This window comes from Malania oleifera, chromosome 12, assembly GCF_029873635.1.
Source record: "Malania oleifera isolate guangnan ecotype guangnan chromosome 12, ASM2987363v1, whole genome shotgun sequence".
NCBI classification, from domain to species: Eukaryota; Viridiplantae; Streptophyta; class Magnoliopsida; order Santalales; family Ximeniaceae; genus Malania; species Malania oleifera.
The window spans coordinates 82,467,311-82,493,763 of record NC_080428.1 but is presented as its reverse complement, the minus strand read 5'-3'; the positions used below and the strand labels follow the sequence as shown (position 1 = coordinate 82,493,763).

Genomic DNA, 26,453 nt, shown 5'->3' with positions numbered 1-26,453 from the left:
ACACACTTCTTAAAAACCACATCGACCATCCAATCTCACACCACTCCATACAGCGGCGTTAACACAAATATCATGATCATGATGACCATGGACACATAGCAACGGTACCGTGCAAGTGTTAGCCTAAACCAAGCCAACCAGGTTTTGATATCATATAACATATGCTGAAACTGTGATACATGGATATTTCATATCATTAATTATCAAATCAATCATATCATTTTGCATATATACGTATATCATGAAAATCAGCGGCCCGTACGCCGGTATTTCACATTTTACCATAGCTTGGCCTGTACGCCGACAAGTCATATCCATAGTTCAGCCCGTACGTTGGCAAATCATATCCATAGTTCGGCCCATACGCCTGAAAATCATATATATAGTTCAGTCCGTACGCTGGCAAATCATATTCATAGCTTGGTCCGTACACTGGCAAATCATACACATAGCTCGGCCCGTACGCCGGTAGACATATAAAAATTTTGGCCCGTACGCCAGTTTTCCATTATAAAAATCCATATCTTTATCATATTCACAGAAAATAGTATTTCATAATAATTTCTGCTCATGACACACAAAATGGGTATTTTATATAATCAGAACATAGTTTTGTTTTCAACAATATTTCCCAACATAATGCATATATATACATATACATATATATATATATATATATATTTCTCTGAAATCAAATGCTATAAAATCATACTTATAATTTTCATAAAAACATCTTAGTTTATCCCCTTACTTGTGTCCTGAAAAGCCCCTAAATCAAACACTCCTGCACCCGCCAGGTTCCCTGTTCAACACCCTGAAAACGGAATTTTTCAGAATTAAAGTTCAGTATTTTTATTCGTATTACACTTTCTACAACTGTCAAATAGGCAAATACCGAGTAGAAAGCCTTACCGTGGATTTGGGATGGTTTCCAACACAGCCCCACCGACGATCCGCTCCGGCAGACTTGTAGAGAACTTTCCCAGGAGCGTCGTGGTGGCTTCAGATCGTTGAATCGGCAGAAAATTGGTCCGAGATCTTAGAGGGAAGGGTAGGGAACCAAAGGATGAGAGAGAGAGAGGTTCTGCGCAGAAAATGAACTGAAAAATCACGCTTAAACCTATTTATACTATGGAATTCGTCGATGAGCCATGTCACCTCGTCGACGAGTCCTGTGGAAAGTTCGTCGACGAACCTTAACCCTCGTCGACGAATTTCAGGCTTCCAAAAATCTTCTCTCGGTATCTTCTCGTCGACGAGATCCTGAAGAACCCTCGTCGACGAAACCCTTGTGTTCGTCAACGAGGCTTGGAAAATTTCTTGGGATTATCCTATCCAAAATGCGAACGCCGACGAAGTCGGCTGTCTCCTTTTGTTCCTATTTCCATTTGCCTTTCTTCTTATTATTTAAATACCATTATTCTTCGGGTCGTTACACTTATCTCTTGTTGGAAATTTAAGCAAGGGTGTTTGTTGATCTTGGGTTAGTTTTGTTGATTATTAGATGGTGATTCATGTGAAGAGGGCAGGGAAATTCGTGGAATTAGGGGATGGATGGAGAGGCAAAAAAATTCTATCTTTGTTTCTGGAGGATCCAAAGGCAATGGGTGGTTTCAGTTTGGGAACGAGTTCGATGTTTCGGTGAGCTCTTGTGCATTGATGGAACTGACAGTAAAAGGAGGAATGAGAATCGACCTGTAGTCAAATAGTATCTGGTAAAATGGATGGATGGAGTTCCTTTGATTCCTGCGCTTGGTGCTTGCTTGGTTCCTAATGATGGTGTTTGTTCTATCCCTAAGGATGTGGTGGAGGTGGTGTGTGCTCGGTGTGGGGTGAAGATGCAAGAGGAGACCCTTCAGACAGCTCTGCACAACCAATCGACGTTGCTAAGGGAGAAGGTTCTGGCAGAGGAGGTTTGTTCTGAGGCAGCTAGGGTGTTCTGCATGAACAATGGAATGATGAAGGTTGGGTAGGCTGGGCCTGGGTCTTTGATGATTAATATAGACATGGGCCGGTTGTTTGAAAGCAATGAAGGCCTTTTAAAATTTCTGATAAGTCTGTTGGTTAAGGAGCTCAAGAGCAGAATTTTGATTTTATATTGGGCCAGATTAAAGAGGAGAAAATTCAGCAAGGTTAATCGCAGTTGGGCCAATTGGAAGGGCGGGCCCAAATGTTTAGCCAGGTTTCCAGTAAAAAAGACGGTCTTATGAAAACTTGTGAGGCCCAACACTAGATAATGGAAGTTGAGGCCCCTCCCATGCCTGATCCTATCATCGATCTATTTCCTTGGCCACTCGCAGATGTCAGATAAGTGGGAGATGGTTATACAAACAGTTAATAGTTCCCAAACTCTCTTTCAGTTCTTCAAGACAAACAAAAAGGGTCTCAGCATTTCAGTATGTCATCAGGATGATTTAAGTATGGTTTTGAGAACAGGTTGGGAAAAAAATGACGATAATAACATAAGCATCAGATTGGTGGTTGATTTGGGTTTTGCATAGGGGCTAGAGGCTGGTAGATCCAGGAGAAATAGAATAACAGAGGATGAATTAGGCGCTTAATTCTGAAAAATCTAAAAGCCCTAAGGTCTACACTTATCGGAAGGCTGCTTTGATGGGTGCAAAAATGAATAAAGTATATGAAGAGAAGAGAGTACAATCTGGTCAGATAAGGCCAAAAAGTATAGGGGAGATTCTGCAGGGGGGCATTGAGTATCATGGAAGATGCCCTAGATAAGAGGAAGGGTTTAGGTAGTAAAGGAGTTTGTACAGGAAAGGAGGTTAAGAAATGAGTAGATTTTTCTGATAATGATAGTGATGACTTTAGTGAGTTTGAGTGTGATAGGGTTTGTTGTTGGATGAGATTCGAGAGCAATATGGTTATGTTTCTGATTCCTGCAATGATATTGAGGACCTGTAATATGTTCATCCAGCTCCACTGGAAGATTGGGCAATAACTTGCAGTGCAATGATGGAATTTTACCTTCAGCAGTGGAAGTGATACTTAGGAAGGATTTAGAAGCCCAAGAGATATTGGATAAATTGGTTTTAAACATGTGTGATGCTGGAGGAACAGAAGTGTGTTTAGTCGGGGTTAAGTAGAAAGCGAAGAAGGGTCAAAGGGAGCTAGAAAACCTTAAGTGTCAGTGAATTATGATGGAAAGGAATTGAAAAGGGGTTTCCTTGGTTAATTGCTTTTTTTGATTTATTGTTTTATCTTTATTTTTATTGTTTTTTTTTTGTTTTCTGTTTTCTTTTTTTTTTTTTTGGGGGGGGGGGGGGGTTGAAATTTATTGTCCCCTGACATTGTAACTTCTCTTTCTCAATATAATACACTTTCTTTTATTATATATAAAAAAGATGTATTGATCACAGGTCTGCCCAGATGCCCCTCTCCATAATTAATAAATTATTAATTTATATTATTCCCTTATCAAACAAAAGAGAAACCCCTTTTTTTGCTTTTGTTTGCTAAAATTTTCTCCATCTAGATTTTTCTCTATTCTGCTTTACCCAGCTGTTTTATAGTGTATAAGTTGATTAGAATGTCTGTCTGTACACGTTTATGGAAAATTTTGTTGTACTTTTTTTTTTGGCTCTTCTACTTTTCTCTGTCTTTTTATTATCTCTTATCTTTTGAAAAGCTTAAAATAGAATATATGGTGCTGAATTTTTTGTTGAATTTTTTTCTTAATTCCTGTCACAATATTTCCTCACTGAGTATGCAATGCTCGTATTTTCTTCCAGTTGATTTATTAAGATATATTGTTTGGGAGCGTGGATTTCGGGGGCTTGAATTTGGATTTGTGTAGATTTGGTAGTAACTCCATACAATTTTTTACTATATTTTGTCCATCTCCACACAAATCTAAATCTAAGCTCTGAATGCCATGCTCCCAAACACAGGGTAAGAGAATTTAACTGCTAATCATATCTTTTAGGTGGAGGGAACCTTTCCTGATGGGACAAAGTTAATCACCATTCATGAACCAATTTCATCTGAAGATGTAAATCTGGAGCAGGCTTTAGATGGTTCTTTTCTTCCAAGTAAGGGATGAATTTGGATTGAAATTAGGTTGAGAACTTTATAGACTGGTTTTTCTCCGCCCCATGTACATTTTATCTTCCTCTTCAACACAATGATGTTGCGGAGTTAATATTATTTTTCATCCATAGTTTTGCTGAAGACATCTGTTAAGGCTTGATGCACATTGTTGGACCTCAGCCTAACAGCCTAAGATTTTTGGTGAAGTGGTAATCTAATAACATCTTTCACATAGGCTTTTCTATCCTTATGCATACCAATGATGAAGTAAAGAAGAAGTTATGAATGATGTATTGAATGAACAACTAGCAGAGACATAGGGTTTTTTCAAGAAAAATCTTTCACAAAGGCTTTTCTATCCTTGTATATACCAACGATGAAGTACAGAAGAAGCTATGAATGATGTATCGACTGATTTATCTTTCACATAGGTTTTTTTCTTATATCTGTTTATGTTTTCTCAGTTGTTGTGTTGTTATTGTTTTATTTTTGTCTATTTTTTCCTTTTTTCATTCGTTTGTTTGCGTGAGAATTCAGATTATTCTGGAGAAAGTTTACTGGTATCAGTTATACAAATTTTGTTTGTAATTTAGGCCTAAATTTTCCTTTGGAGCCTCGGCGTCACTCCTATCTAATGATTTTCATTTCACTTTATACTGAGATTGAAGACTACTCGGCCCATCTTTTAGCCCCCCAAAATATTTATTTTTAGCTTAATTTGAGTTGCACAGCTTGCACTTCAGAGTTTATATAATTTTTTTTTCCATAGGTTGAGGAGAGACAGAGATCTCTAGGAGCACATTGCACTTGGTTGCTGATTGTTGTACCTTTTACCTCAAGCCAGCCAAGCACATTGGAGCTGTATGCATGCACATGAATATATGGACCTGCCATTAGTTTATTGTGCAGTGTGAAGTTCTACCTGAACTAATTCTGAAGAAACATACTTCTAAGTTTGGATGCCTTGTCCTCCTTTTTTGTATCTTCTTTGGATAAATTTCTTCGTTGGGAAACAAAAACTTCTACGCTGTAATCTCATAGAGTTGAAGGCTTAAATATGTTCATGCCAACTATGTTGGTTGGCTGTCACGATGAGATTTTAAGCTGCAGCTAGTGCAGTGAATCAATTTTTTCCTTGCATAACATCATTTAAATTTATAATCAGTAAAGTAGTTAAAGTAGCTATTGCATGCATGCATTTTCTCGCCAATAGCAGCAAAAGCAACCAAATTGACATCCAATACTTGTAGTATATGTTATATTTAAATTGATTATAATTTTCTAAAATCATTTAAAGCATTAGTGTGTAGGATTCTTGGATCAGAACTTGTGAATCTATATGTATTTAACCAGTTTACTAATGCAAAAAATGTATTCAATGACGTGGTGGCCATCTACATGTTGTGCACCTGAATGTCATATGGAGTAATTGTCCACTTATCTTTACTCTTTTATGTAGTTTATATGTTATGTACTAATGAGAGCTTGTGTCGCTGTTTTAATGTGCGATCTCCAATGAGGTTTCAGTCTTTGGACATTATTTTAATACATGTCTTGCAAGTTGCAAAAGTGTTAATTTTTCACTTCATTATTGTTGTTTTCCTGGGATGCATATGATCTATATGCAGCAAGATTTGCTCTTCTTGAATTAAGCTTCCTAACATCTGGAAGAGATCATGTTAATCATGGCCACATTTGTGGTGTTTCAGTGAGATATTTTGAGGTTCTCTACAGGTTGTAAATACAAACGACGACATTGGTTATGCACTATCAATGTGAAATTACCTGGCACTGATGCTGGACTACACTATTTATTTTGTGTACTCAGATCGCATACTTACTGTATTTTTCCTTGTGCTGTACTTGGAAATTGGAATATGATGAAGTAGGATAGAAACTCATAGCATATTCTGGAGTCAATTTGGGTAGCTTTTTTTAGTATGAAATGCATATAATGTCGTGATGATAATTGTGTGATTCAAGCCAGTGCGGCAATAGGTTGGTTGAGGTTCATATTCATTTCTTGCGCTGTGTGGTCGTGATGAAGGTCTTAAGTTTCGGTTTCAGCTGAAATCTTGAAGCTTTATAAGTATGGAAGTTTCTATGGAAATTTTGATTTGGATTTGAATAAATGATGGAAATTACCAGTGAAGAGTGGTTATGAAACTTTGCAAATGTTTAATGGACATAATATTGCAAGTTTCATAGCTAATATATTATAAATTAAATACATGAATGACAAGTATGTTGTGTATGAGGTGCCATAGTTGTAATATAAAGTGTATTAAACATTATTCAGCTTTTATAAATGAAATTCATAAATTTTTTAAGTATTATTTGTTATACAAATAAAGATAATCTAGACATAAATGATTAAATGAAATATTATTGCTAATATAATTATATATAATTTTAATTTTTTGTATAATTTCAAAAGCCCTTGTAATGATCCTTTGTTTAAACAAAAAAAAATTAATTAAGAGAAAAATTTCATTTTGTGTTTAACTTGTACATTTGAATTCCAAGCAGATTTTGTTCCATAGTTAAAATTTGTACAAGTTTTGCTAAAGTTTCAGGATTCTGATAAATTTTGGATAATTCATCGAAATTTTGATGGAAATGTTGTAAGACAGAAGCAACTGCCATTTCAATTTTGAAGGTGATGGAAAGTGGACATTTTTGACTGAAATTTTTAACAATTTCATGAAAATTTAAGACCATGGTTGTCAGTTTGATCCCAATGCATCCTTCAATTTCTGAAATTATGATACATTTGAGAATCAAATGGATTTTTGATGGCTTCTAGATCCATAAATGCAAGCAGGAAATAATGAAGTTCATGCTTAATCTGAAGCAACTACTCTTTTTTTTTTTTTTTTTTTGGTGTGGGAAAACTGAGGGCTTGACTACAAAAATAATGAAGTTCATGCCTTAATTGATCCTGCCTTATTCCAGCAAGTTGAGATGATGCTCAGAGATTTGAATCCCAACCAACAATGTGGGTTGTTCATCCACTTTCTTGCAGGGTGGCCTTAGGAGGGCAACTTCATGAATTTACAAGAAAATATTTTTGAACTTCTTAAGTGCGACTGTTTGATTGGTTTAAAAATTGTCTACTGAGCTGTTCTTTTTCCCAAGTCAAACTCTGTACCATCTTGCACAAAATGGTTGAACTCTTTTAACCATTTTTGTCAAGTTTCCTTATGAACTTCTTTCTTCCAGCTTTTTGAACTTCACATGGATAAGCTTTGCATATGCTGAATTCTGTAATTTATGTTTGTATATGGTAATTATGCTCCCCTAGTGCCTTTTACTACTTCTCATTGTATGAATGCACCCTAGCATTCCACAAATACAGAGCATGAAATTTGGATGTAATTTGTATGACCATACACTTGACTTCGTTAGGTTCTGAGATTTGAAAGTCTCTGATGGAACATAAATAGTTCTGCAGTTCCTTCGCCTGACAAGTTTCCCCCAATAGAAGATGGTGCAATTCCTGGTGAATTAATAGTTGGAAGTGGAGATATAGTCCTAAATCCTGGGAGGAAAGCAGTAATCCTTAGAGTAAGGAGCACTAAAGACAGGCCAATTCAGGTGCTGCCCTTTAATTTTTCAACTATCCTTATTTTCGTGGCCTTTACTTTTCTCTGCAAAAAGGGTTTTGGGTCATCTCATTGTGGTAACATGACATCTGTCTGTAATTGATTGGCATATGAGGTTGTCATAAATGAGCAGTTAATTATCGCCTGAAATAATTTGATGTTTCTAACTGTTGAATTGTTCGATGTCTAATACACTGCTTTTCATTATAATTTTGTTGAGAAAGATGACGGTTTTGTGAAATCATTTGGTCTTATCACTGAATCTAGGTTGGCAGCCACTATCACTTTATTGAGGTGAACCCCTATTTGGTTTTTGAACGGAGGAAGGCATGTGGCATGCGGCTGAACATACCAGCAGGCACAGCTACAAGATTTGAGGTTGAACTTTGTTACCTTGAATGTCTTTTCATTTGTATTTTTATCACCCTCAATAAGATGTTGTTAGGATTAGTTATTAATTAAATTTTTTTATTTTTTTTTGGGAGGAGGGGGGGGGGGGGGTGGGGTGCTGAAAGCAGTTAAGAATGATGCATACGTTTTATCATGTTTTCCTGTAGGACATAAATCGTCTACCTCGCAGATGTATTTTTTTTTTCTTTGAAGCAAAATTTAATGGGTGTTATAGCATCTTATCCTCTGAAAAATTCCATTCTTTCTTTACCCTCCTTTCTTTGTTATTTTTTCCCTTTTTCCCTCTTCTTGGTTCCTTTTTCTTTTTTTTTGGGGGGGGGGGGGGGGTTGTGGTTGGCTGTGGTGGTGTGTTTTTACATATTTGTGCTGTATATTAAAATTGTTTGCTGCATTGGTGCTCAAATTTCATTAACAAGCAAGGTGATGAAGCCAACCAGAAGGCAGTACACCTTGCTTTGCAATTTGGATGGTAGAAACATTGTCTTTGAAAGGATGTAGTTTCTAAAAGAGGATTGACATTGCTCATCTATAGAGAACAGACTAGATGGAGTGAAGTTAGTAACATTGAAAATGCCACCCTGAAATAGAAAAAAAAACATTTAAAATACCAACTTTAATACACCAGAAATGTTAAATATTGATATGGCTTGTGATTGGATAAGATTATGTAGAAGGCTAATGGTAGATGTTAGGAAAACATGATATAGCACATAGGATTTTATAAATAAAGCCTCTGATGGGAGAGAAGACAATTATAATTAGTGCATAAAGACCTTCAGTTCAAGTGGATTAATGGTTAAGCTATTGCTCGGAAGAAATACGGTCCTAGATAAAGCCCAATGTAAAGAAGGAATACCACAGCCAACCTAAGAAGCAGGGCAGGCAAGTTTTGGTGTGTATATTGATGTTTAATGGATCTGATTTGACATATTTAATATTGTGGATAAGGGTATTGAGGTAGATATGGTTATGATATAACATTAAAATAAAACGATTTTTAGACTAAATGGAAAATGATTTTTAGACTAAATGGTTGCAGTATTTGTGTAGCCAACTCCAACTAGCTTAACAATGTCAAGGTTGATATACATTCTACCCGAATCATTTCTTCAAATGCTTGTCTCCTATTTAGGACTTCATGTAGTCTCCTTATCATGTTCTGTGGGAAAAGTAATTCTTCGAGGGAATATGACTGGCTTATGTTATGCATGTTTTGCACTGGAATCTTCTATGCATTATGAAAATCATCCACCAACTGTATTGCTTATCCAGCCAGGTGAAACAAAAAGTGTCAAGCTTGTCTTGATTGGAGGCAAGAAAGTGATAAGGGGAGGAAATGGTATTGTTGATGGTCGTATTGATGATGCCAATATCGAAGCATTGATGGAGGCTGTCTGCGCAAGAGGATTTGGGCATTCTGAAGAAACAGATGCTAGGTTTAGTATTTGTGGCTTTGCATCTTTGTACTTCCTGTTTTCTACTATATATCACATTGTAAAAAATATTCCCATGCTTACTATGGAACTGGTTTTTGCAGAGAAGGTGTCAGTGGAGAAGATCCTGATTTCACGAAAACAATTTCTCGTGAGGAATATGCAAACAAGTATGGACCTACCACTGGTGACAAAATTCGGCTTGGTGACACTGACCTGTTTGCAGAAATTGAGAGAGATTTTGCTGTATATGGTGATGAATGTGTATTTGGAGGTGGAAAAGTTCTAAGGGATGGAATGGGGCAAGCCTGCGGCTACACATTACATGACTGTCTTGATACTGTTATTACAAATGCTGTGATAATTGATTATACTGGGATTTTCAAAGCAGATATTGGTATTAAAAATGGTCTTATTTTTTCCCTTGGAAAAGCAGGCAACCCAGATGTCATGGATGGAGTTTCTTCTAACATGATCATTGGGGTAAGTTCCATCTCACAATGCGGTAGCTGTGGCAGTATATATGTTGCTTCTTCTTGACGACACTTCTTAATAATCTTCTTAATTAGGCTAACACCGAGGTTATTGCTGGAGAGGGAATGATAGTAACTGCTGGGGCCATAGACTGTCATGTACACTTTATATGCCCTCAACAGGCATATGAAGCAATATCAAGTGGTAAGATTTTCATTCAACTGTAAGTACTTAACCTAGTTTTGAGCCAAAAAAAAAAGGTACCTTAAGTTTGTTCTTTCCTTAGCAAAATGTTCCTTGAGTGTGAAATGTTTGGGAAAATCTAATTTAATGCAATATGTAATATTATACATAGCATGATATTACTTACAGATTATAGATTTCGAACTTCTGAAATTATCTGGAAAACTAACTTAGATATTAGCTACAACATTTTCGACCTTTTATAGCGGAAACTGTTTTTGTAATACGTAATATTTAACTGATTTGTAAATTTCATTTTTATTAATTGACTATGCTTAATATGATTATTATATTACAGCTACTGTACCTTATACCCCAGTACTGATCCTTGATGTATTTTGGTTCTAAATCATACATTATTATGTCTACTAGTATTTTTGTTCTAAAACATGCATTATTATGTCTACTAATAGTTCCTAAAGCTTCATAAAAGAATTCCACATTTTGCTCCAAATTTCCATCATTTTGCAAAATTGAAATTGAAATTGAAATTGACATCAATATCGAAATTTCCATAATTTTGAAGCATTGAAATTTTAGATGAAATTGAAATTTAAGACCTTGCATAGGACCAGGGGAAAGGGTAAAAGTGATTGATCAATTGCCTCTAGTGATTTTCTATTGTTGTTAAAGAAATGGTCATGCAGCCATGCAGGCAGCATCAAGGATTTGCTGCCAAGGGAGAAATTAGAAGAAATTGATAAGAGAGAAGGGAAAGGGAAGAAAAAGTAGAAGAGAGGGGGAAGAAGGAGATACACTTGGGGGGGAGATCACACGTTAATTTCTCAATTCAAATTCAACAACAATGACCTCCTACATGGCTTTCACAAACCATTTATTCAAAAGCCTATGGGACAAAAAATTACATATTTACCTCTAGTGACACATGAAATTATAAACACACTCCAATAGTACACAATTGATAATCCTACTACAAGAAAACTAAACACACATAATATACCATGAATTATCTAAGCATATTTGGGTTTAGGACCCTCTAATCTATTGACCCTATCCTTGGACACATGCCTCAAAATTGTGTCAAAATGATCATCCAAATACTCACTTCTAGCCCGACATCATATGTCTTCTAGGTTCTTTTTTCTTTGAGGTGTTTTGACTACCACTAGGATTGTTTCTTGCTCTCGGTTCAAAATTACTTGGTCTGTAAATTGATTTTAGTTTGACTTCTACCTAAAATGATCACATACTTTTTTCTTAAGTATTCATACATGCTTGTCACCCTCATATTATTGTTTTGTTTGTACACTGCCTTTTATTGCTCTTCCTAACTTTTCCTAAATATACTTTTGAAGCCTTATCCGTTCTAGGTAAAAGACTACAATGGTTGAGAAGATGTATGGATAATGACACTTGGAAATTGGTAATTCTTCCTCCTGATAAGCCTATGGTTGGTTGTAACTAAGTTTTTATTGTGAAAGTCAACCTTAATGGTTCCATTGCTCTTTAGAAGGCCCATGTTGTTGCTAAAGGATGTACCCAAAGGTGTACAATTTGGATTTGAATATCCTCCCTAGTTGCGAAACTTGCCTCAATTTGTTTGTTCATCTCTTTAGCCTCCATAAGTGATTGGCCTTTGCATCATTTGAAGAAGGCCTTCCAACGGGGTGATCTTTGGGAGGAGGTCTAAATAAAGCAATCACTTGCGTTTGTTTTTCAAGGGGTGCTAGGATTAGTTTGTTGGCCCAAGAAATCCTTGCATTATCAACAAAGCAGTCTACTAGAGGATGGTTTGGTTGATTCAATGTTGTAGTTCTTGAGTTTGGTTTTCAATGGTGTGCAGTAGTGGATAGATCACTTTGTAGTTTATCTGCTCTTGGTCGGATTTTGCTCATTTATTTGTGAATGATATTGTGATTATTGATGACAACAATCAACGTATCTAAAGCTTGAAACATTTTACTTACTAAATTCAAACCAAAGGTTAGGGCCTCAAAAATACTTGGTTGTAGAAGTACTCAAATCTCGTATGGGGATTGTTATGTCGCAAAAGTAGTAAGTTCTAGATATTTTAGATGAGACTTGGCTTTGAGATCCAAACCTATAGGTACACTAATTGATCCTAAGTGCTAGTGTTAGATGTGGGCGACTTGTTGGTTGACCTTGGACAATATTGGAGACTTGTTGGGAAGTTGAACTATCTCATGATGATATATCTTCCATGATAAATGTTGAGAAGGAATTTCTTGATTCTTTGAGAACTAGTCCCTTGAATGCAGTCATTCATATCTTGAGATACCTTAGAGGTGCATTTGGAAGGATCAAGGTCATACTTATGTTTAGGGATACACAAATGCAGATTAGACTAGGTCACCTTCTGACAAAAGCACTTGTGTTTCTGTTGGTGGCTCAGTTGAGTGCTAAGTCAGAGTATCAGCCATAGCCCAGACTACATGTGAACTTACTTTGGCAAAAGAACATATTTGAAACCAGTGTTTTGAAAGGCGAAGGCATTTATCCCTGATGAGGTGAGGTGTAAGGCTTTTGAGACTTTGATTTTTTATTTTAAAAAATAAAATAAATTATATATACAAAAAATAATATGAAATTTATGAAAATAAATTGTAAAATTTGTTGTCCAAATTTTAAATTCAAAAAAATAGTTTAGGAAAAAAAATCAGAACAAGTTGTCTTCTTTTGCCACATGGTCTTGTGTAGGTTGCTCTCATTAACCAAGCTGGTCTTCATTGTCACATGGTCTTCTACAGCCACGTGCCCTTCTTCAGGTTGCTTTCCCACCTACTAAAAGCAAAACTCTTGCCTTTCTCTCATAATTTTCTCTCCAGTCAATTGCCTCCATCAAAACTCATCTGAGAAAGAAACTCAAGAATAGAGCGAGGAAGACTTGAAGGCAAACCCAATTGTCCCGTTGGAGAGAAGAGAATGAGAGAGAGAAAGAGATGAATAGTTGGAGAGAGATGGCAGCACAGTCGTCTCACCCAAGGAGCTTGCCAAAAAAGATTGATGGTAGCTCTTTGTCGAAGTGATGGAGCACTTTCAAAGGGACAAGTCTTTGATCGTTTGATTCTTCGTTGACAAAAGCATCGATGCAAAGGCATTGTGCATACACCTTCCTCGTAGGGGCGTAAAAAGCATGTTTTTTCAGTTGAGGCGTATTCCCTAGCCTAGAAAGCGTATGCATTTCAGGACTTTCACCATTTGAACTATGCCTTAGTGCATTTAAGCCCCAAAACGCACCTCAAGGCGCGCCTTAGAAACACCTTTAAAAACACTGTTTGAAACAACATGACTTTTCACATACTCGGCCTATGAGGTTGATGTGTGATAATCAAATTGTTATTCATATTGCCTCCAACCTAGTCTTCCATGAGTGGACACACACATTAAAGTTGACTGGAACTTTGTTTTAGAGAAACTTGTGTGGAAGCTTATTACAACCAATCATGAGAGGTCTGATTTCCAACTTGCTCATTTATTCACTAAAGCCCTGGGGGATGCTTGTGTTAAATCCACTTTTAACAAGCTAGGAGAATGTTATATTTGTGCTTCAGCTTGAGGGGCAGTTTTACTAGTTATTTCAGTTATTTAGAATTATTGCTTTGTGTTAATTTGTGTTGGTAAGCATGAGTTAGTGCACAAGGTAGTAAGGGAATTATGGTCATTGTTACTTGGGATATTTTATAAATAGAGGGAGGTCTTTGTGTGATTAGATCTTCGAAGTTTACACAATACTTTGACAGAGTGCTTTTGGTGTTGTTGTCTGGTTGTAGAATACCATCAAAACTAAAAGGAAAGCTTTCCTTCTAGTGATATATATGCTCTTTTCATTGGGGTTTTCAAAGGTACATAACACATGCCACTCTTTTAGGGACATATATGAAAAGCTGTCCCACATTGGAAAATTAGGGAAATGAAGATGTGTTTACAAGTGTGTGTCCTCCATATCTTGTTACTCATGGGCTTTGAGAAGCGCACTTTAGGCTTCATAAGACAGTGTTAGTACCTTCACATCTGCACACATGTATGCACATGCGCATGATCTTTTGACTTTAGGGTGTTACTAGATCATTATGTTGCTTTAATGGAGCCCTCAGCACTTTGGATGTTTGCATCATACAAGTGCAAGCCTTAGCCTATATTATTTTAGGACCCTTTTTTATCAATTGTAGTTACCCATTTTATAATTTGGTGATTGTCCATTTTATTACACGTTATCTAAAATTTGAATATGGCTGTTTTTTTTTTTTATCAACAAAGAAAATATTATTAGAAATAATAAAGAAAAAAACTGGGCATCAAGAAGATGCTAAACAAGTAAAATGAAACTAACAAAACAATACGCAATTACGGAAGCGCATCCAGAAAGTCAAGAATTGCCGAGGAGTCTATTTAGAAGAGTCTCTTTTAGATGCCCCACTGTGCTTATTGGAAATAATGAAATCTAGTTATCCTTGAAAGCCTGCAAAAAAGAGGCCGTTCCGTCAAAAGCCCTTTTATTCCCGTCAAAAGCCCTTTTATTCCTTTCTTTCCAAACCATCAAAAAAATAGGAAGCGGATAAAGGAAAGAGCTCTCCCTTGAACTTGTTGGAATGATCACTTTCCCATCCGAAATCTCACTCTCAACCAAAACTGTTATGAGTCTTATGACCCATTTTTGACTGGCCGTGGCAATACTGTGAGAGGATTTGGAGAACTCCAAAGGGCAGCCATTAATCAACACATAGAATGATGGGGTAGAAACACAATAGCTGATCCAACTGTACCAAATTTCCCCAAAACCCATCCTTCTGAGGATGTGATGTTGAGCAAGAAGCAAGGCCTTGGGAAGATCCTTGTTGGAGAATAGTTAAAAAGAATTGGATTGAGGATTGCTGGGCTTAGTAGTTTATTGTGTGTTTATTATTAACTAGTAGAGGCCCTTGTGATGCACGAGATCTTTGACTATTTAATTTATTAAGTATTATGTAATAAAAATATACTTACTTATTATTATAAAATATATGATTTAAAATATCAAATAAAATAAAGGGGATTCTCCCTTTTGTGTCCTTTTTTTTTAAATGTCAAATTTATTCCTATAACTACCAATAACCCAAAATACCCTTATAGCTATCTAAAAGTATCCTAAAATGCCCTTATGATTATGTCAAAATTATCCCTGTAACTCAAAATATCCTTGCAATTATCCATAACTATCCAAATGCCCTTATAAATTTTTTAAAAAGCTTTGTAATAAAATATAAATTTAAAATTAAAATATTTTTTAAATGTTAATTATTTTCTTTATAATTTTTCAGAATTTTTTAAAAAATAAAGAGCCATCTACAATAATAAAATACATTGTAAACATTTATTGTTTATTTTTACTATTTGTTATTCTCATTGCTCGTTCAATTTAACTAATTAATATGCTATCCTTATCAAAAGCTTTACAAACACCTCAATTTGATACTTATTTTTGGGTTCTATGCAATAAGAGTAGTGCTATACTTACTACTCAAATATCATACATGCTTTTAAAAGGCAGGTTGGATCAACCAGTTTGATCGGAATTGGCCATCTGTTTGGTTAGGATGAAGTTAGAAAATCGTAAATGGAGGGACTCCGTTCCAAAATCGGTCAACCCAATTAGAATCAGTCAAAAGCAGCCTAACCTACGTTAGCTGTTGGCCCAATTTAATTTATTTTAATTTCAAAATATACATTTTTAAAGGGGAGCTTAGGCAAAACGGTAAAGTTGTTGTTGTGTGACCTAGAGGTCACGGGTTCGAGACATGGAAATAGTTTGTTGCAAAAAATGCAAGGTATGACTGCGTACTATAGACCCATTGTGGTTCGCCCCTTCCCTGGACCCCGCTTACACGGGAGCTCATGCACGGGGCTGCCCTTTTAAAATATATATTTTTAAAACATTAATGTTAAAAGAGTAAATACAGAAAATCCTAAAGGTTAAATTTTGAATTCTTAGATACCTTCTAATATCTTCTAATTATGAATTTGTACATAGGTATTTAGTTTTACACTTATATATATAATTATGAACTTAATTTTTTATATATATATATGACATCGTGTTGATGTCACTAGTTCGACCAATGAGAAAACGACTCAGTGGCCTTATTGGGTCAGCCACTAGTTTTTTTTTTTTTTTCCTTTGTAAAACCATCGTACAATATACACAAAAACTTTGGATAAATAAAAGCGTGATATTTAGGAGGTAAGTGTAGCATTTCTTATCATCCAAACCTAATTGGTTTGTAAATTTGTCGAGAACAACATCATTACTAAAATATATTGTTATCACATTGTCAACTTATAGTGCGTAGCTCAAAATGTATGTGATTTTGAATGAATAATAGAAAATTAAATTGACCTATGTGCAAGGGGTTGGACTGGTGTCCTAAATTAGCTAATAAAGCAACCTAGCTAAAGAGACCCTTTAAGGAAGAAGAGATTTAAATTTCGGTTTTTGAAATGGATAGAGATAAGGCCCTTGGTCGAATGGTTTTACAATGGCTTCCTTTCAGGATTGTTGGGATATTTTGAAAAGACGCAAATATTCTTTTGCATATTAAAATGAACTTTGCTCTTCGTTGAATCCAAGCCTATAACAGAAAGAGACCATTAATGCAATAGATTTTTAACTCTCCCCCTTCTTTTGTGGTGATTTACGAAGATTTTTATTTATATATATAGAGGATCAAAATGTTAGATCTATTGATGGAAATTATAAAATAGAGATTTTTGCAAGGAAGGTGGAAAAAATGGAGAAAAAGCAAGTATTTAGTTGAAGTATTAATTAGAAAAAATAATTTCTTATTATGTTTCACAATAAATAATATTTTATGTTTTAAAGTATTTACATTAGAAAATATTTTCAATTAATGTTTTTATGTTTTATATTTGAGGCACATTATTTTTGATATATATAAAAAAATTGATCTAAAACTGGAAAAATACATATATTCAGAGGTTAATTGCCAAACAGTAAAAAGAATTCAGCATTCATATTCAAAAATTGGTTCCAATTATATTTAGAACCTGGCTCACAAATTCAAAATTGCTTTTAGCATTTAGCACTAATTGCTAAATTTTATCAAACACCCCCTTAATAACAAGAGTGGGCTTAATAAAACCCAAATAGGTTTCTTCTTGACTAGGAAGGGGGATCTTCTATCTTGTAAGGATTGTAAAGCAGCATAGGTGAAAATTTGACTATACAACATAGTCTTATAATTAGATATACATACTAAAAAATGGAAGAGAAAGAGCAACATAAATCAACATAAGAGGACTAGATGGTGGATCTTGAAGGGAGATAATATAGTAAAATTCAAAGATAAAATGATCAAATAGTGTGGTTGGGCATTAGGTGGTAAGGCAGATGCAAATACTGTTTGAAATTAAATCGCTAAGTCTACCATAAAGATAGCAAAACAGTTTTTCGGTAAATCCAAAGGAAGATACTCGAATAGTAAAGAAAGTTGGTGGTGGGATCAAGAAATTCAAAAAACCGTTAAGACAAAAAGAAATTGGTATAAAATATGGTAAAGTTGTAGAAATGTAGAAAATCTTGAAAAATGTAAATATGCAAAAAAAAAAAAAAAAAAAAAAAAAGCAAAAAGATTACTAGCGAAGCTAAACTTAGAGCTTATGATACTTTGTATACTAGACTAGATACAAAAGGAGGAGAAAAAGATATTTATAAACTTGCTAGAGTTAGAGAAAGAAAATGCAAAGTTTTAGGTGATGTAATAGGTAAGAAGGACGGGAATGATAATGTCTTAACAAGAGAAGAAGACATAAAGAGAGATGGCTAAGATACTTCGATAAGCTGTTTAATGAACACCAAAATGAAAGATTGAACTTGGAAGTGACAAAATAAGGAGAAAACTAAAAATAGGAGATTTATTCGCAAAATTAGAGTCTTGGAAGTTAAGATGACATTAAAAAAAAATTGAAAATTGGAAATCTATAGGACCAGATAAAATACCAATTAAAGTTTGGAAATGTTTAAGGGATAAAGGTTTGGTTAACTAATCTATTCAACTTTATTATAAAGACTAAGAAAATGTCAAAAGAATGGAGGAAAAGCATGTTAATACCTTTATACAAAGACAAAAGCGATATTCAAAAAATAAGCCATATGATGAAATTGTGGGGAAAGGGTAATTGAACAAAGGAATAAGACTAGAAATGAGGATTTCAGAAAATCAATATGGTTTATGCTTGGGAGATCAACGACAGAAGCTATTTATCTTTTAAGAAGTTCAATGGAAAAGTTTAGGGAAAAGAAGAGGGACTTGCATATGATTTTATTACCTAAAGAAAACACATGTTAGAGTACCTAGGGAAGTTCTTTGATGGGGCTTAGAAAAGGAGGTATACGGTTGATATACTGAGGTCATTAAGGATATGTATGATAGAGTGGTGACTAGTGTTAGGACTATAGGAGGGGACTCTAGAGATTGTCCAATCACAATAGGTGTACATCAAGGTTCTACTTTGAGTTCTTATCTTTTTAGTTTAGTGATTGATGAACTTACTAGGAATATCCAAAATGAGATCCCTTGTGTTTGTTGTTTGGAGATGATATTGTGTTTATTGATGATAGAGGAATGGAGTGGAATCTAAGTTAGAACTTTGGAAAACCAAATTAGAGTCTAAAGGTTTTGGGATTAGTAGGAAAGAAAAAATATATGAAATGTAATTTAAGTAATGTAAGGAGTAGTAATGGAGAGAAGATTAAACTTGATGATCAAGAAATTAATGGCACTAATAGATTTTGATATCCTAGATCTATTATGCAAGTGGAAAGGGAAATTGAAGAAGATGGAGGAGTGTATCAGGCGTGTTGTGTGATTGTAGAATACCCTTAAAATTAAAAGGTAAGTTAAATAAGACAACTATAAGGCCGACTATACTTTATGGTTTAGAATGTTGGGCAACTAAGAAACATGTCCAACAAGTAAAAGTTTCTAAAGTACAACAGGTCTTCGAGTTCTTGGCTAGCCTCAATTGAGATCTGGACAACGTGCAGGGACGAATCCTTGGCCGACGACCTCTACCTTCAACACGAGAAGTATTCGCTGAGGTAAGGTGGGAGGAAAGCAAGACACGAGTGATGCTGAGGCCCCAAGGAGATTGTATCGGGCCGGACCTGTACGTCCAAAATTTGAGTACAAATGGGAATGGGTTAAATCCCAATGGGCCTGACGTCTCAGCCCTTATATCAAAAGGCCCTGTGGGATCTGGGCAAAGATCACAAAAAGGTAAAATATGGTGCAAGTATTGTCGAAAGCCAGGTCATTCAAAAGATACCTGTTGAGAGATTCATGGAAGATTGGAAGCCGAGACAATATCAAAAAAATTGTGGGTATCAGGCTACTACTGATAGTTCAACTGAAAAATCACAAGGTGAAAAAACCAAAAATACCACTCCAAGTGGTGTATTCAGTCCTGAGTAGTTGGATCCGCTATATAAAATGTTTTCCTCAATTCAAGCATCACGTCAGTTTTCCACTAGTTCTCTAGCTCACCGAGGTAATTTTTTGTCAGCCCTAAATACTATATCCCATTACAAATCACCACGGATAATTGACTCGAGTGCATCTGATCATATGACTGACTCTTATTAATTGTTCTCATCCTATTCACCATATACTGGAAATCTGAAAGTAAAATTGCATATGGATCTTTATCACCTGTTGCTGGCAAAGGAAGTATTTGCATATCTGATTCTATAACTTTAAAATTTGTCCTACATGTTCCTAAGCTATCGTGCAACTTGTTATTCATTAGCTACTTGACAAAAGATTCCAATTGCTCTGCTAAATTTGTTTCATCTCATCGTGTTTTCCAAGACCTATCATTGGGGAAGACAATTGGTAGTGCTAAGGCGTGTGAGGGACTCTACTACTTTGAGGAGGCAAATACGAGTGAACAATGTAATACTGTAATTTGTGATTCTGCATCTATTTCTATAGATAGGGAACTTTTGTTGATGAGTGGTATAACATTAAAAGATAAAATAAGAAAAAAACACATAGCAATAATTTAGGCATAGCAGTGGTTGAAGCCAATAATTTATGCTATGTCAAGCGTGTTCTGCGTGCCTTGGGGTATTTCATCTATGCTTTTTTAACTAAAGTTCTATAGGATGGTTATAAGACCAACTGTGTGATATAGATTGGCCAACTAAGGAGCTAAAATTTCAAAAAAAAAAAAAAAAGATAGTAGAAGCTGTTGAAATGAGAAAGGTAAGGTGGATGAATAAAAGATAAATTATGGAATGAATACATTCATGGTAAGTTGCACATAGCATTTGTACGAGACATGATGAAGGAAGGATGGTTAAGATGGTTTGGGTACTTGCAAACAAAATAATGCAGCGGTGAGGAGTGAGCTAGTTAATTTTAGTGGCATTGGGTGGGAAGGGGGTACTGAAAGGTAGACAAACTATGACTTGACCTGAATTAGTCAACTAGTACTTAGCAGCACTTCAAGTTTCAAGGATATTGCCCTAGATGGTGCGTAACAGCAGAATAGGATTCATGTTCTGGCCTAGGGGTGTAATCGGTCCGTAAGGGTTTTGTTATGGGTCAAACTGAAAACTGAACTAAATTTTGTGGTTTTTAATCTTGGCGAACCGAAACTGAAACCAAACTGAACTTATTATCCCCTAGAGAACCGAACATTGGGCGGTTCGGTTATGGTTTTTTCGGTTTTTAACTGATTTTAACCTAACATTGTAGTTGCGCTGTCACGGCAAGTGGGGACTGGAGAGTGGCTGAGTGGGGAGGCAGAGCCGCAGCGCAGAGGCAGAGCCACAGAGGGGGGAACTGAAGAGTGTCCTAGTGGGGAGGGAGGCTGAGCTGCAGCGGAGGCAGCGCAGAGGCTGAGCTGCAGGGTGTTGGGGACTGGGGGGGGGGTTCGGTTGAGATTGAGAATTTGAGAAGAAACCTAGAAAAATTTCACTTATATTAAGGGAGCAGATCCAGTGTGGTGCAGCCTACTACAACTAGGATAATGGACCAATCATATCTTTATACATATTAATTATATTAATTTTTTTTATATAATTTATATTTAAATCAGTTTTTTGGTTTTTCGGTTCGGTTCTATTTATGAAACCGAAACTGAATACTGAAAAACCAAACTGCTTGTGATTTCGGTCCGGTTTTCGGTTTTTCGGTAATTTTTGTACACCCCTATTCTGGCCCCATGTAGTGGGATTTAAAAGTTGGTTATTGTTTTTGTTGTACAGTCAAATAATAGTGAATTTCTTCATGCATAGTTATTAATCCCAAATTGCATTGGATGTATGTTTCAATTTTAGCACCTTTTTTGAATTTATTTTGTTTCAATCTTCATTTGAGTGACATGACAGCAACTATTCTTGCATCTTAAAGACACTATCTGGAATCAGATAAACTAGCTCATGATGATGCGTGCATTGGTTAGTGGTAAGAAATATCTTTATCATGATGGTCATTGCATCAATTAGCAGTACGGAATTTCTTTTGATTGCATCCACATGATGCATGGGGAAGGCATTTTACCCATGTTGCTTATTTTCTTTCATTTACTTCTTGACATATATTCCAAAAGTTATTTGTGTTTAAAGTTCATGTGTAGCTTCCTTTGCACTGAATATATGTTGATGCATTGAAATTTTATTTTTTTTTGGCTTAATGAAATATGAGGAAAATAAAAATTAGCCAAATTGAATATATATATTTTTTTAAGATGTCGTATAACGTTTTTTCCTTGGTAACTTTATGAAAATGTGTAGGCATTACAACATTAATTGGTGGTGGAACCGGGCCTGCTGCTGGGACATGTGCGACTACTTGTACACCTGCACCATCACAAATTAAATTTATGCTGCAAGCTACTGATGATCTGCCATTAAATTTTGGTTTCACAGGAAAAGTATGCGTAATTTTTGTGAAGTTATTCCTTTTATTTTAAGTATTCCTTGTCTGAAGGGGCATAGGCACAGGTTCAAGAAATGGCACAAGTATATAATACAACTGGATGGTTATATAATATGTAGTGGCAAACCTAAAAGATTTTTTAGTGGTGGTAAAATATATACAGGCACACAAGGAAAGAAAAATTCTGAAGAAATGTGTATTAAATTTATAAGAAAAGCTTGGGGTTGTGTATAGAATATTCCTGTCACTTTGCATTAGTGTGTAACAAAAGCTAGGGTTCGTGTATAGAGTATTTGTTTAGTCTGCATTAATGTGGAAATAAACATGAAATAAGCACAATTATATTATGCGGAATTAGAAATTTACCCTACTTTGAGGGGCTTTTTTGGTATAATTTCTGTTTTTTTTTTTTGTTGCTGTCCAGTGATGAAACAGGTTATGGCAACATGTGTGTTTATGTATTCTGTTTCTGTTCTCATTTTTTGAAAACTAGATTTTATGGTTTTAAATTGTTGTGGGAACTACAGTACTTCAATATTAGAATTAACTTTTATGGATTAGTTCATCCTAGATAATTTCTAACCAAAATTAAAATAAATGACCATGTGAATTTGAAATATAATCAAAATAAAAATGTTCATAAAACTTCTTTAATTGTCATGTGTAGTAGGAGTGTCTTGAAGCACTCAAAAGTGATTTTAAAAAATATAATAATTATATTTAGTTTCTATTTTTATTATAATATTTTCTAATTTATATTCTTTTTTATTTTATTATTTTAATAATATATTTTTTAATATTATTTGATTCAAAGATACAACTGATAATGAGTTAAATGAGGGTGTTTAGTTTGTTTTAATTTTGGAAATATTAAACTGAACTGGTGGTTGGTTTTTGGATTTTATTTCTGGGTTTCATTTTCATAATTTTTTACAGTGATGCCAAATGGCCCCTGAAATTAGAGTGGGTGGCTGGGGGCATAGTTGAATCACCGTATTTTTGGGGGGCAATTGTTTAATTCACTAAGCGCCCATTGTTTTTCTAGCTTCAATTTTTGGTAGCTGTCTCCACTCGCTTCAATTTGGGTCCACTGCTGATGATATGAATTCTAATGCTGTCCTTCTCTTTCTTCTTCTGTATGACATTCCCTCTTTTTAGGGGAGCACTGCAAAGCAAGATGGGCTCCATGAAATAATCCAGGCTGGAGCGATGGGACTGAAGCTGCATGAGGACTGGGGAAGTACTCCTGCGACGATAGACAATTGTTTGGCTGTTGCAGAAAAATATGACATTCAGGTGGCTGTTTATTTTTCTCCCAAAATTTCTTCTAGTAGTACAATAGTTGGTTATTCTTTGTTCTGTTAATTTTGACAGGTTAATATTCACACTGATACGTTGAATGAATCTGGATTTGTGGAGCATACAATTGCTTCATTCAAAGAAAGAACAATTCATACTTACCACAGGTATGATCGGGATCTCCCTTTCTCTCCTCCTCCTTGTCTGTGCTTCCCCAACTTTACAGTTTGATTTCTCCATGCATATGTAGGTAGGACATGATCTTAAGGCTTTAAGTACTGTTTATTTCATCTAGTTCATATTGCCTTATCTAAAAAATTCTCTCTACTTTATTTCTCCTAATAACTGTTGGTATTTTCAAGGGAGAAATGCTACCTCCAGTAACACTCTAGTTTGAAACTTGAAACTAGGGCTTCTTCTTTAACTCGATACAGAATTGGAAACCTCAATAGAAAAAGGCAAGGTAATCTAAGTCATCATTTCTCATTCTTGATGCGTCAAGGAATTTCTTCTTCACATAATTTTCAGCCCTAAACAAGGTTTTGATTATTGTTTTAAAGCATGGCCTGGTGTCACGAGTTAAGCTTGTTCAGGGCATTATGCTTGCCTGTGACCGCTTATCTCGTATACTTGGGATGGGTGTCCATCATGTAAATACTAGTGTAGGGTTATTTTCTGCTAGTAGTGTCTTTGTATGCCAAATAAGGCAGTATGAATCATTGGTCACTTTGATGTTTCCTAGTGCTAGAGTGGGAATGACCTAGAAAGCTCTTTAGGGGAGGGTGAGTGTTCATCAGTCATTGTAAAACTCACTAACTATTGTCAACGTGTTTAGTCTACTTGCCTCCCTCACCAAACACCCGATGTCAACGGAGGAGGTGTTAATGAATTTCGTAGATTCAATGTTTACTGCTTGCTTGCCACTGCTTTCATGAATGCTTACTGTTTCCGCTGCTATTTGAATGAATGCTAATGAAAGTGCTTCGTGGATGAATGTTGGTAAACGATAGGCTGACTAGTTAAGTAAGAGTGCTTTAGCTAGCGCCACGTGGCCCTTCACAAGGGTGTGAAAATAGTCAGACTGTGACACTTGGTATCAGAGCCCAAGGTTGAGTTGCTACATGAATTTGATTGCCTTCGTTGTTGGATTTGGAAAGCTTTGGTAAGTGACCATGGCACCAAACAATGCTGAGAGGATCAGCGTGCTGGAAGCACAGGTTGAGGCAACAACCAACACTGTGGCCGTGGAGGTGGCCTAAATGGGAGAACTTGTTGATGAAATGATGAGATCACAAAAACATCAAGTAGGTTTGATAGGCGACATGTCAGAGGACTTTTGTCATACAGTTGAAACTTTGCAGTCGCAGATGGCTTATGTGGATGCAAAGGTGAATTTGATGGTTCTTGCTATGGGGAACTCCAACACTTCGGGAGTTAACAAGACCAAGGTACCAGAACCCAGGACGTATGGGGGTGCCCGAGATGCCAAGGAGTTAGAGAACTTCTTGTTTGTTGTGGAGTAGTACTTTCGCGCTGTGAGGATGGCCTTAGAACAGGCAAAGGTGGATATTACGACCATGTACTTGGTTGGTGGTGCCAAACTGTGGTGGCGTACCAAGTACAAAGATATTGAAAATGGAAGCTGTGTAATCGATAGTTGGGAAGACTTGAAGAGAGAGCTCAAGGCCCAATTCTTTCCTGAGAATGTTGAGTATAATGTAAGGAGAAAACTGAGGGATCTCAAGTATATGGGGTCAATCGGGGAATATGTGAAATAATTTTCTGCTTTAATGTTGGATATCAAGGATATGTCAGAGAATGAAAAGTTGTTCTATTTTCTAGAAGGGATGAAACCATGGGCAAGAACTGAACTTCATAGGCAAAGGGTTCAAGACTTGTCAGCTGCACAAGCTGTTGTAGAACGTTTGATTGATTATGCTGGTGATGATACCACTTCGTCCAAACGGTTTGGCGGAGAGGGAAACAATGGAAAGTCTTTCAAGAAAGACAAACCCAAGAGTGGGGGAGCCGACTCTAAATCATTAACCTCAAAGGAAGTTTCATCGTCTCAAGGGTTCAACACACCCAATGGAAAGGGGAAGAGTAATATTTCGTGCTACTTGTGTGGTGGATCTCACAGAGTGAGTGAGTGTCAATACAAGGGATTACTCAATGCCTTACAAGCTTCCACTTCGGGACAAGTGGTGGAAAGTGAGGGGGGAAAGCATGATGCCCGGAGGGTGGGTTCAGTGCGGTTGGTGAGCGCATTGGTAAAGCAGGCAAAAGCACTGGAAGTTATACGAGCAAAAGGGTTAATGTTTGTGGACTTGAGGATAAATGGGAAGAGTACCCGCGCTATGGTGGATACGAGGGCTACTCACAATTTTGTTTCGCAATTGGAAGCATGGAGACTCAACTTATCCTTAGAGAAGGATACATGACGCATGAAAGCAGTTAATTCTGTAACCCAACCTACTCTGGGAGTAGCCAAGCAAGTGACTGTGAAGCTTGGATAGTGGGAAGGTCATGCAAATTTCATAGTGGTGCCATTGGATGACTTTCCAGTCATTCTAGGAATGGAGTTCCTAAAGGGGACGAGGGTAGTGCTGATGCCTTCGGCTGGTTCTCTGTGTCTGATGGGAGATCACTCGTGCATTGTGCAAGTTGTTGCAACGAAAGGAGACGACGGGAAGTTCCTTTCTGCCATACAACTCAATGAGGGATTGGGTCAGGGTGAGCAAACACGTCTAGTCACGATGGTGGTAGACAAAGAAGTAGGCCAAGAGCTGGAGCCTACGACCATCCAAGCGGTATTGGATGAGGATAAGGAGGTGTTGCTGGATAAGCTGCCCCACAATTTGCCTTCACGACGGACTATGGAGCATGAGATCGAGTTGTTATCATGAGTGAAACCACCTGCTAAAGGGCCATGTCGGATGACGCCTTGAGAGACAGTAGAGTTGGGGAAACAACTTGATGAATTGGAAACCGGATTTGTTCGCCCTTCCAAAGCACCGTTGGGA

General features: G+C 36.3%; 1 protein-coding gene across 2 annotated transcripts in view; it reads left to right on the top strand.

The window, feature by feature from the left end:
- Positions 1–26,453, top strand: part of LOC131144716 (urease) — a 125,170-nt gene that overhangs the window by 17,395 nt on the left and 81,322 nt on the right. For both annotated transcript variants that reach the window (XM_058093551.1, XM_058093550.1), the window contains exons 5-13: positions 3,941–4,046; positions 7,499–7,641; positions 7,917–8,027; positions 9,333–9,496; positions 9,598–9,976; positions 10,063–10,171; positions 21,987–22,126; positions 23,290–23,427; positions 23,506–23,597. In XM_058093551.1, coding sequence (XP_057949534.1) covers positions 3,941–4,046; positions 7,499–7,641; positions 7,917–8,027; positions 9,333–9,496; positions 9,598–9,976; positions 10,063–10,171; positions 21,987–22,126; positions 23,290–23,427; positions 23,506–23,597 — 1,382 coding nt within the window. The remainder of the gene's footprint in view (positions 1–3,940; positions 4,047–7,498; positions 7,642–7,916; positions 8,028–9,332; positions 9,497–9,597; positions 9,977–10,062; positions 10,172–21,986; positions 22,127–23,289; positions 23,428–23,505; positions 23,598–26,453) is intronic.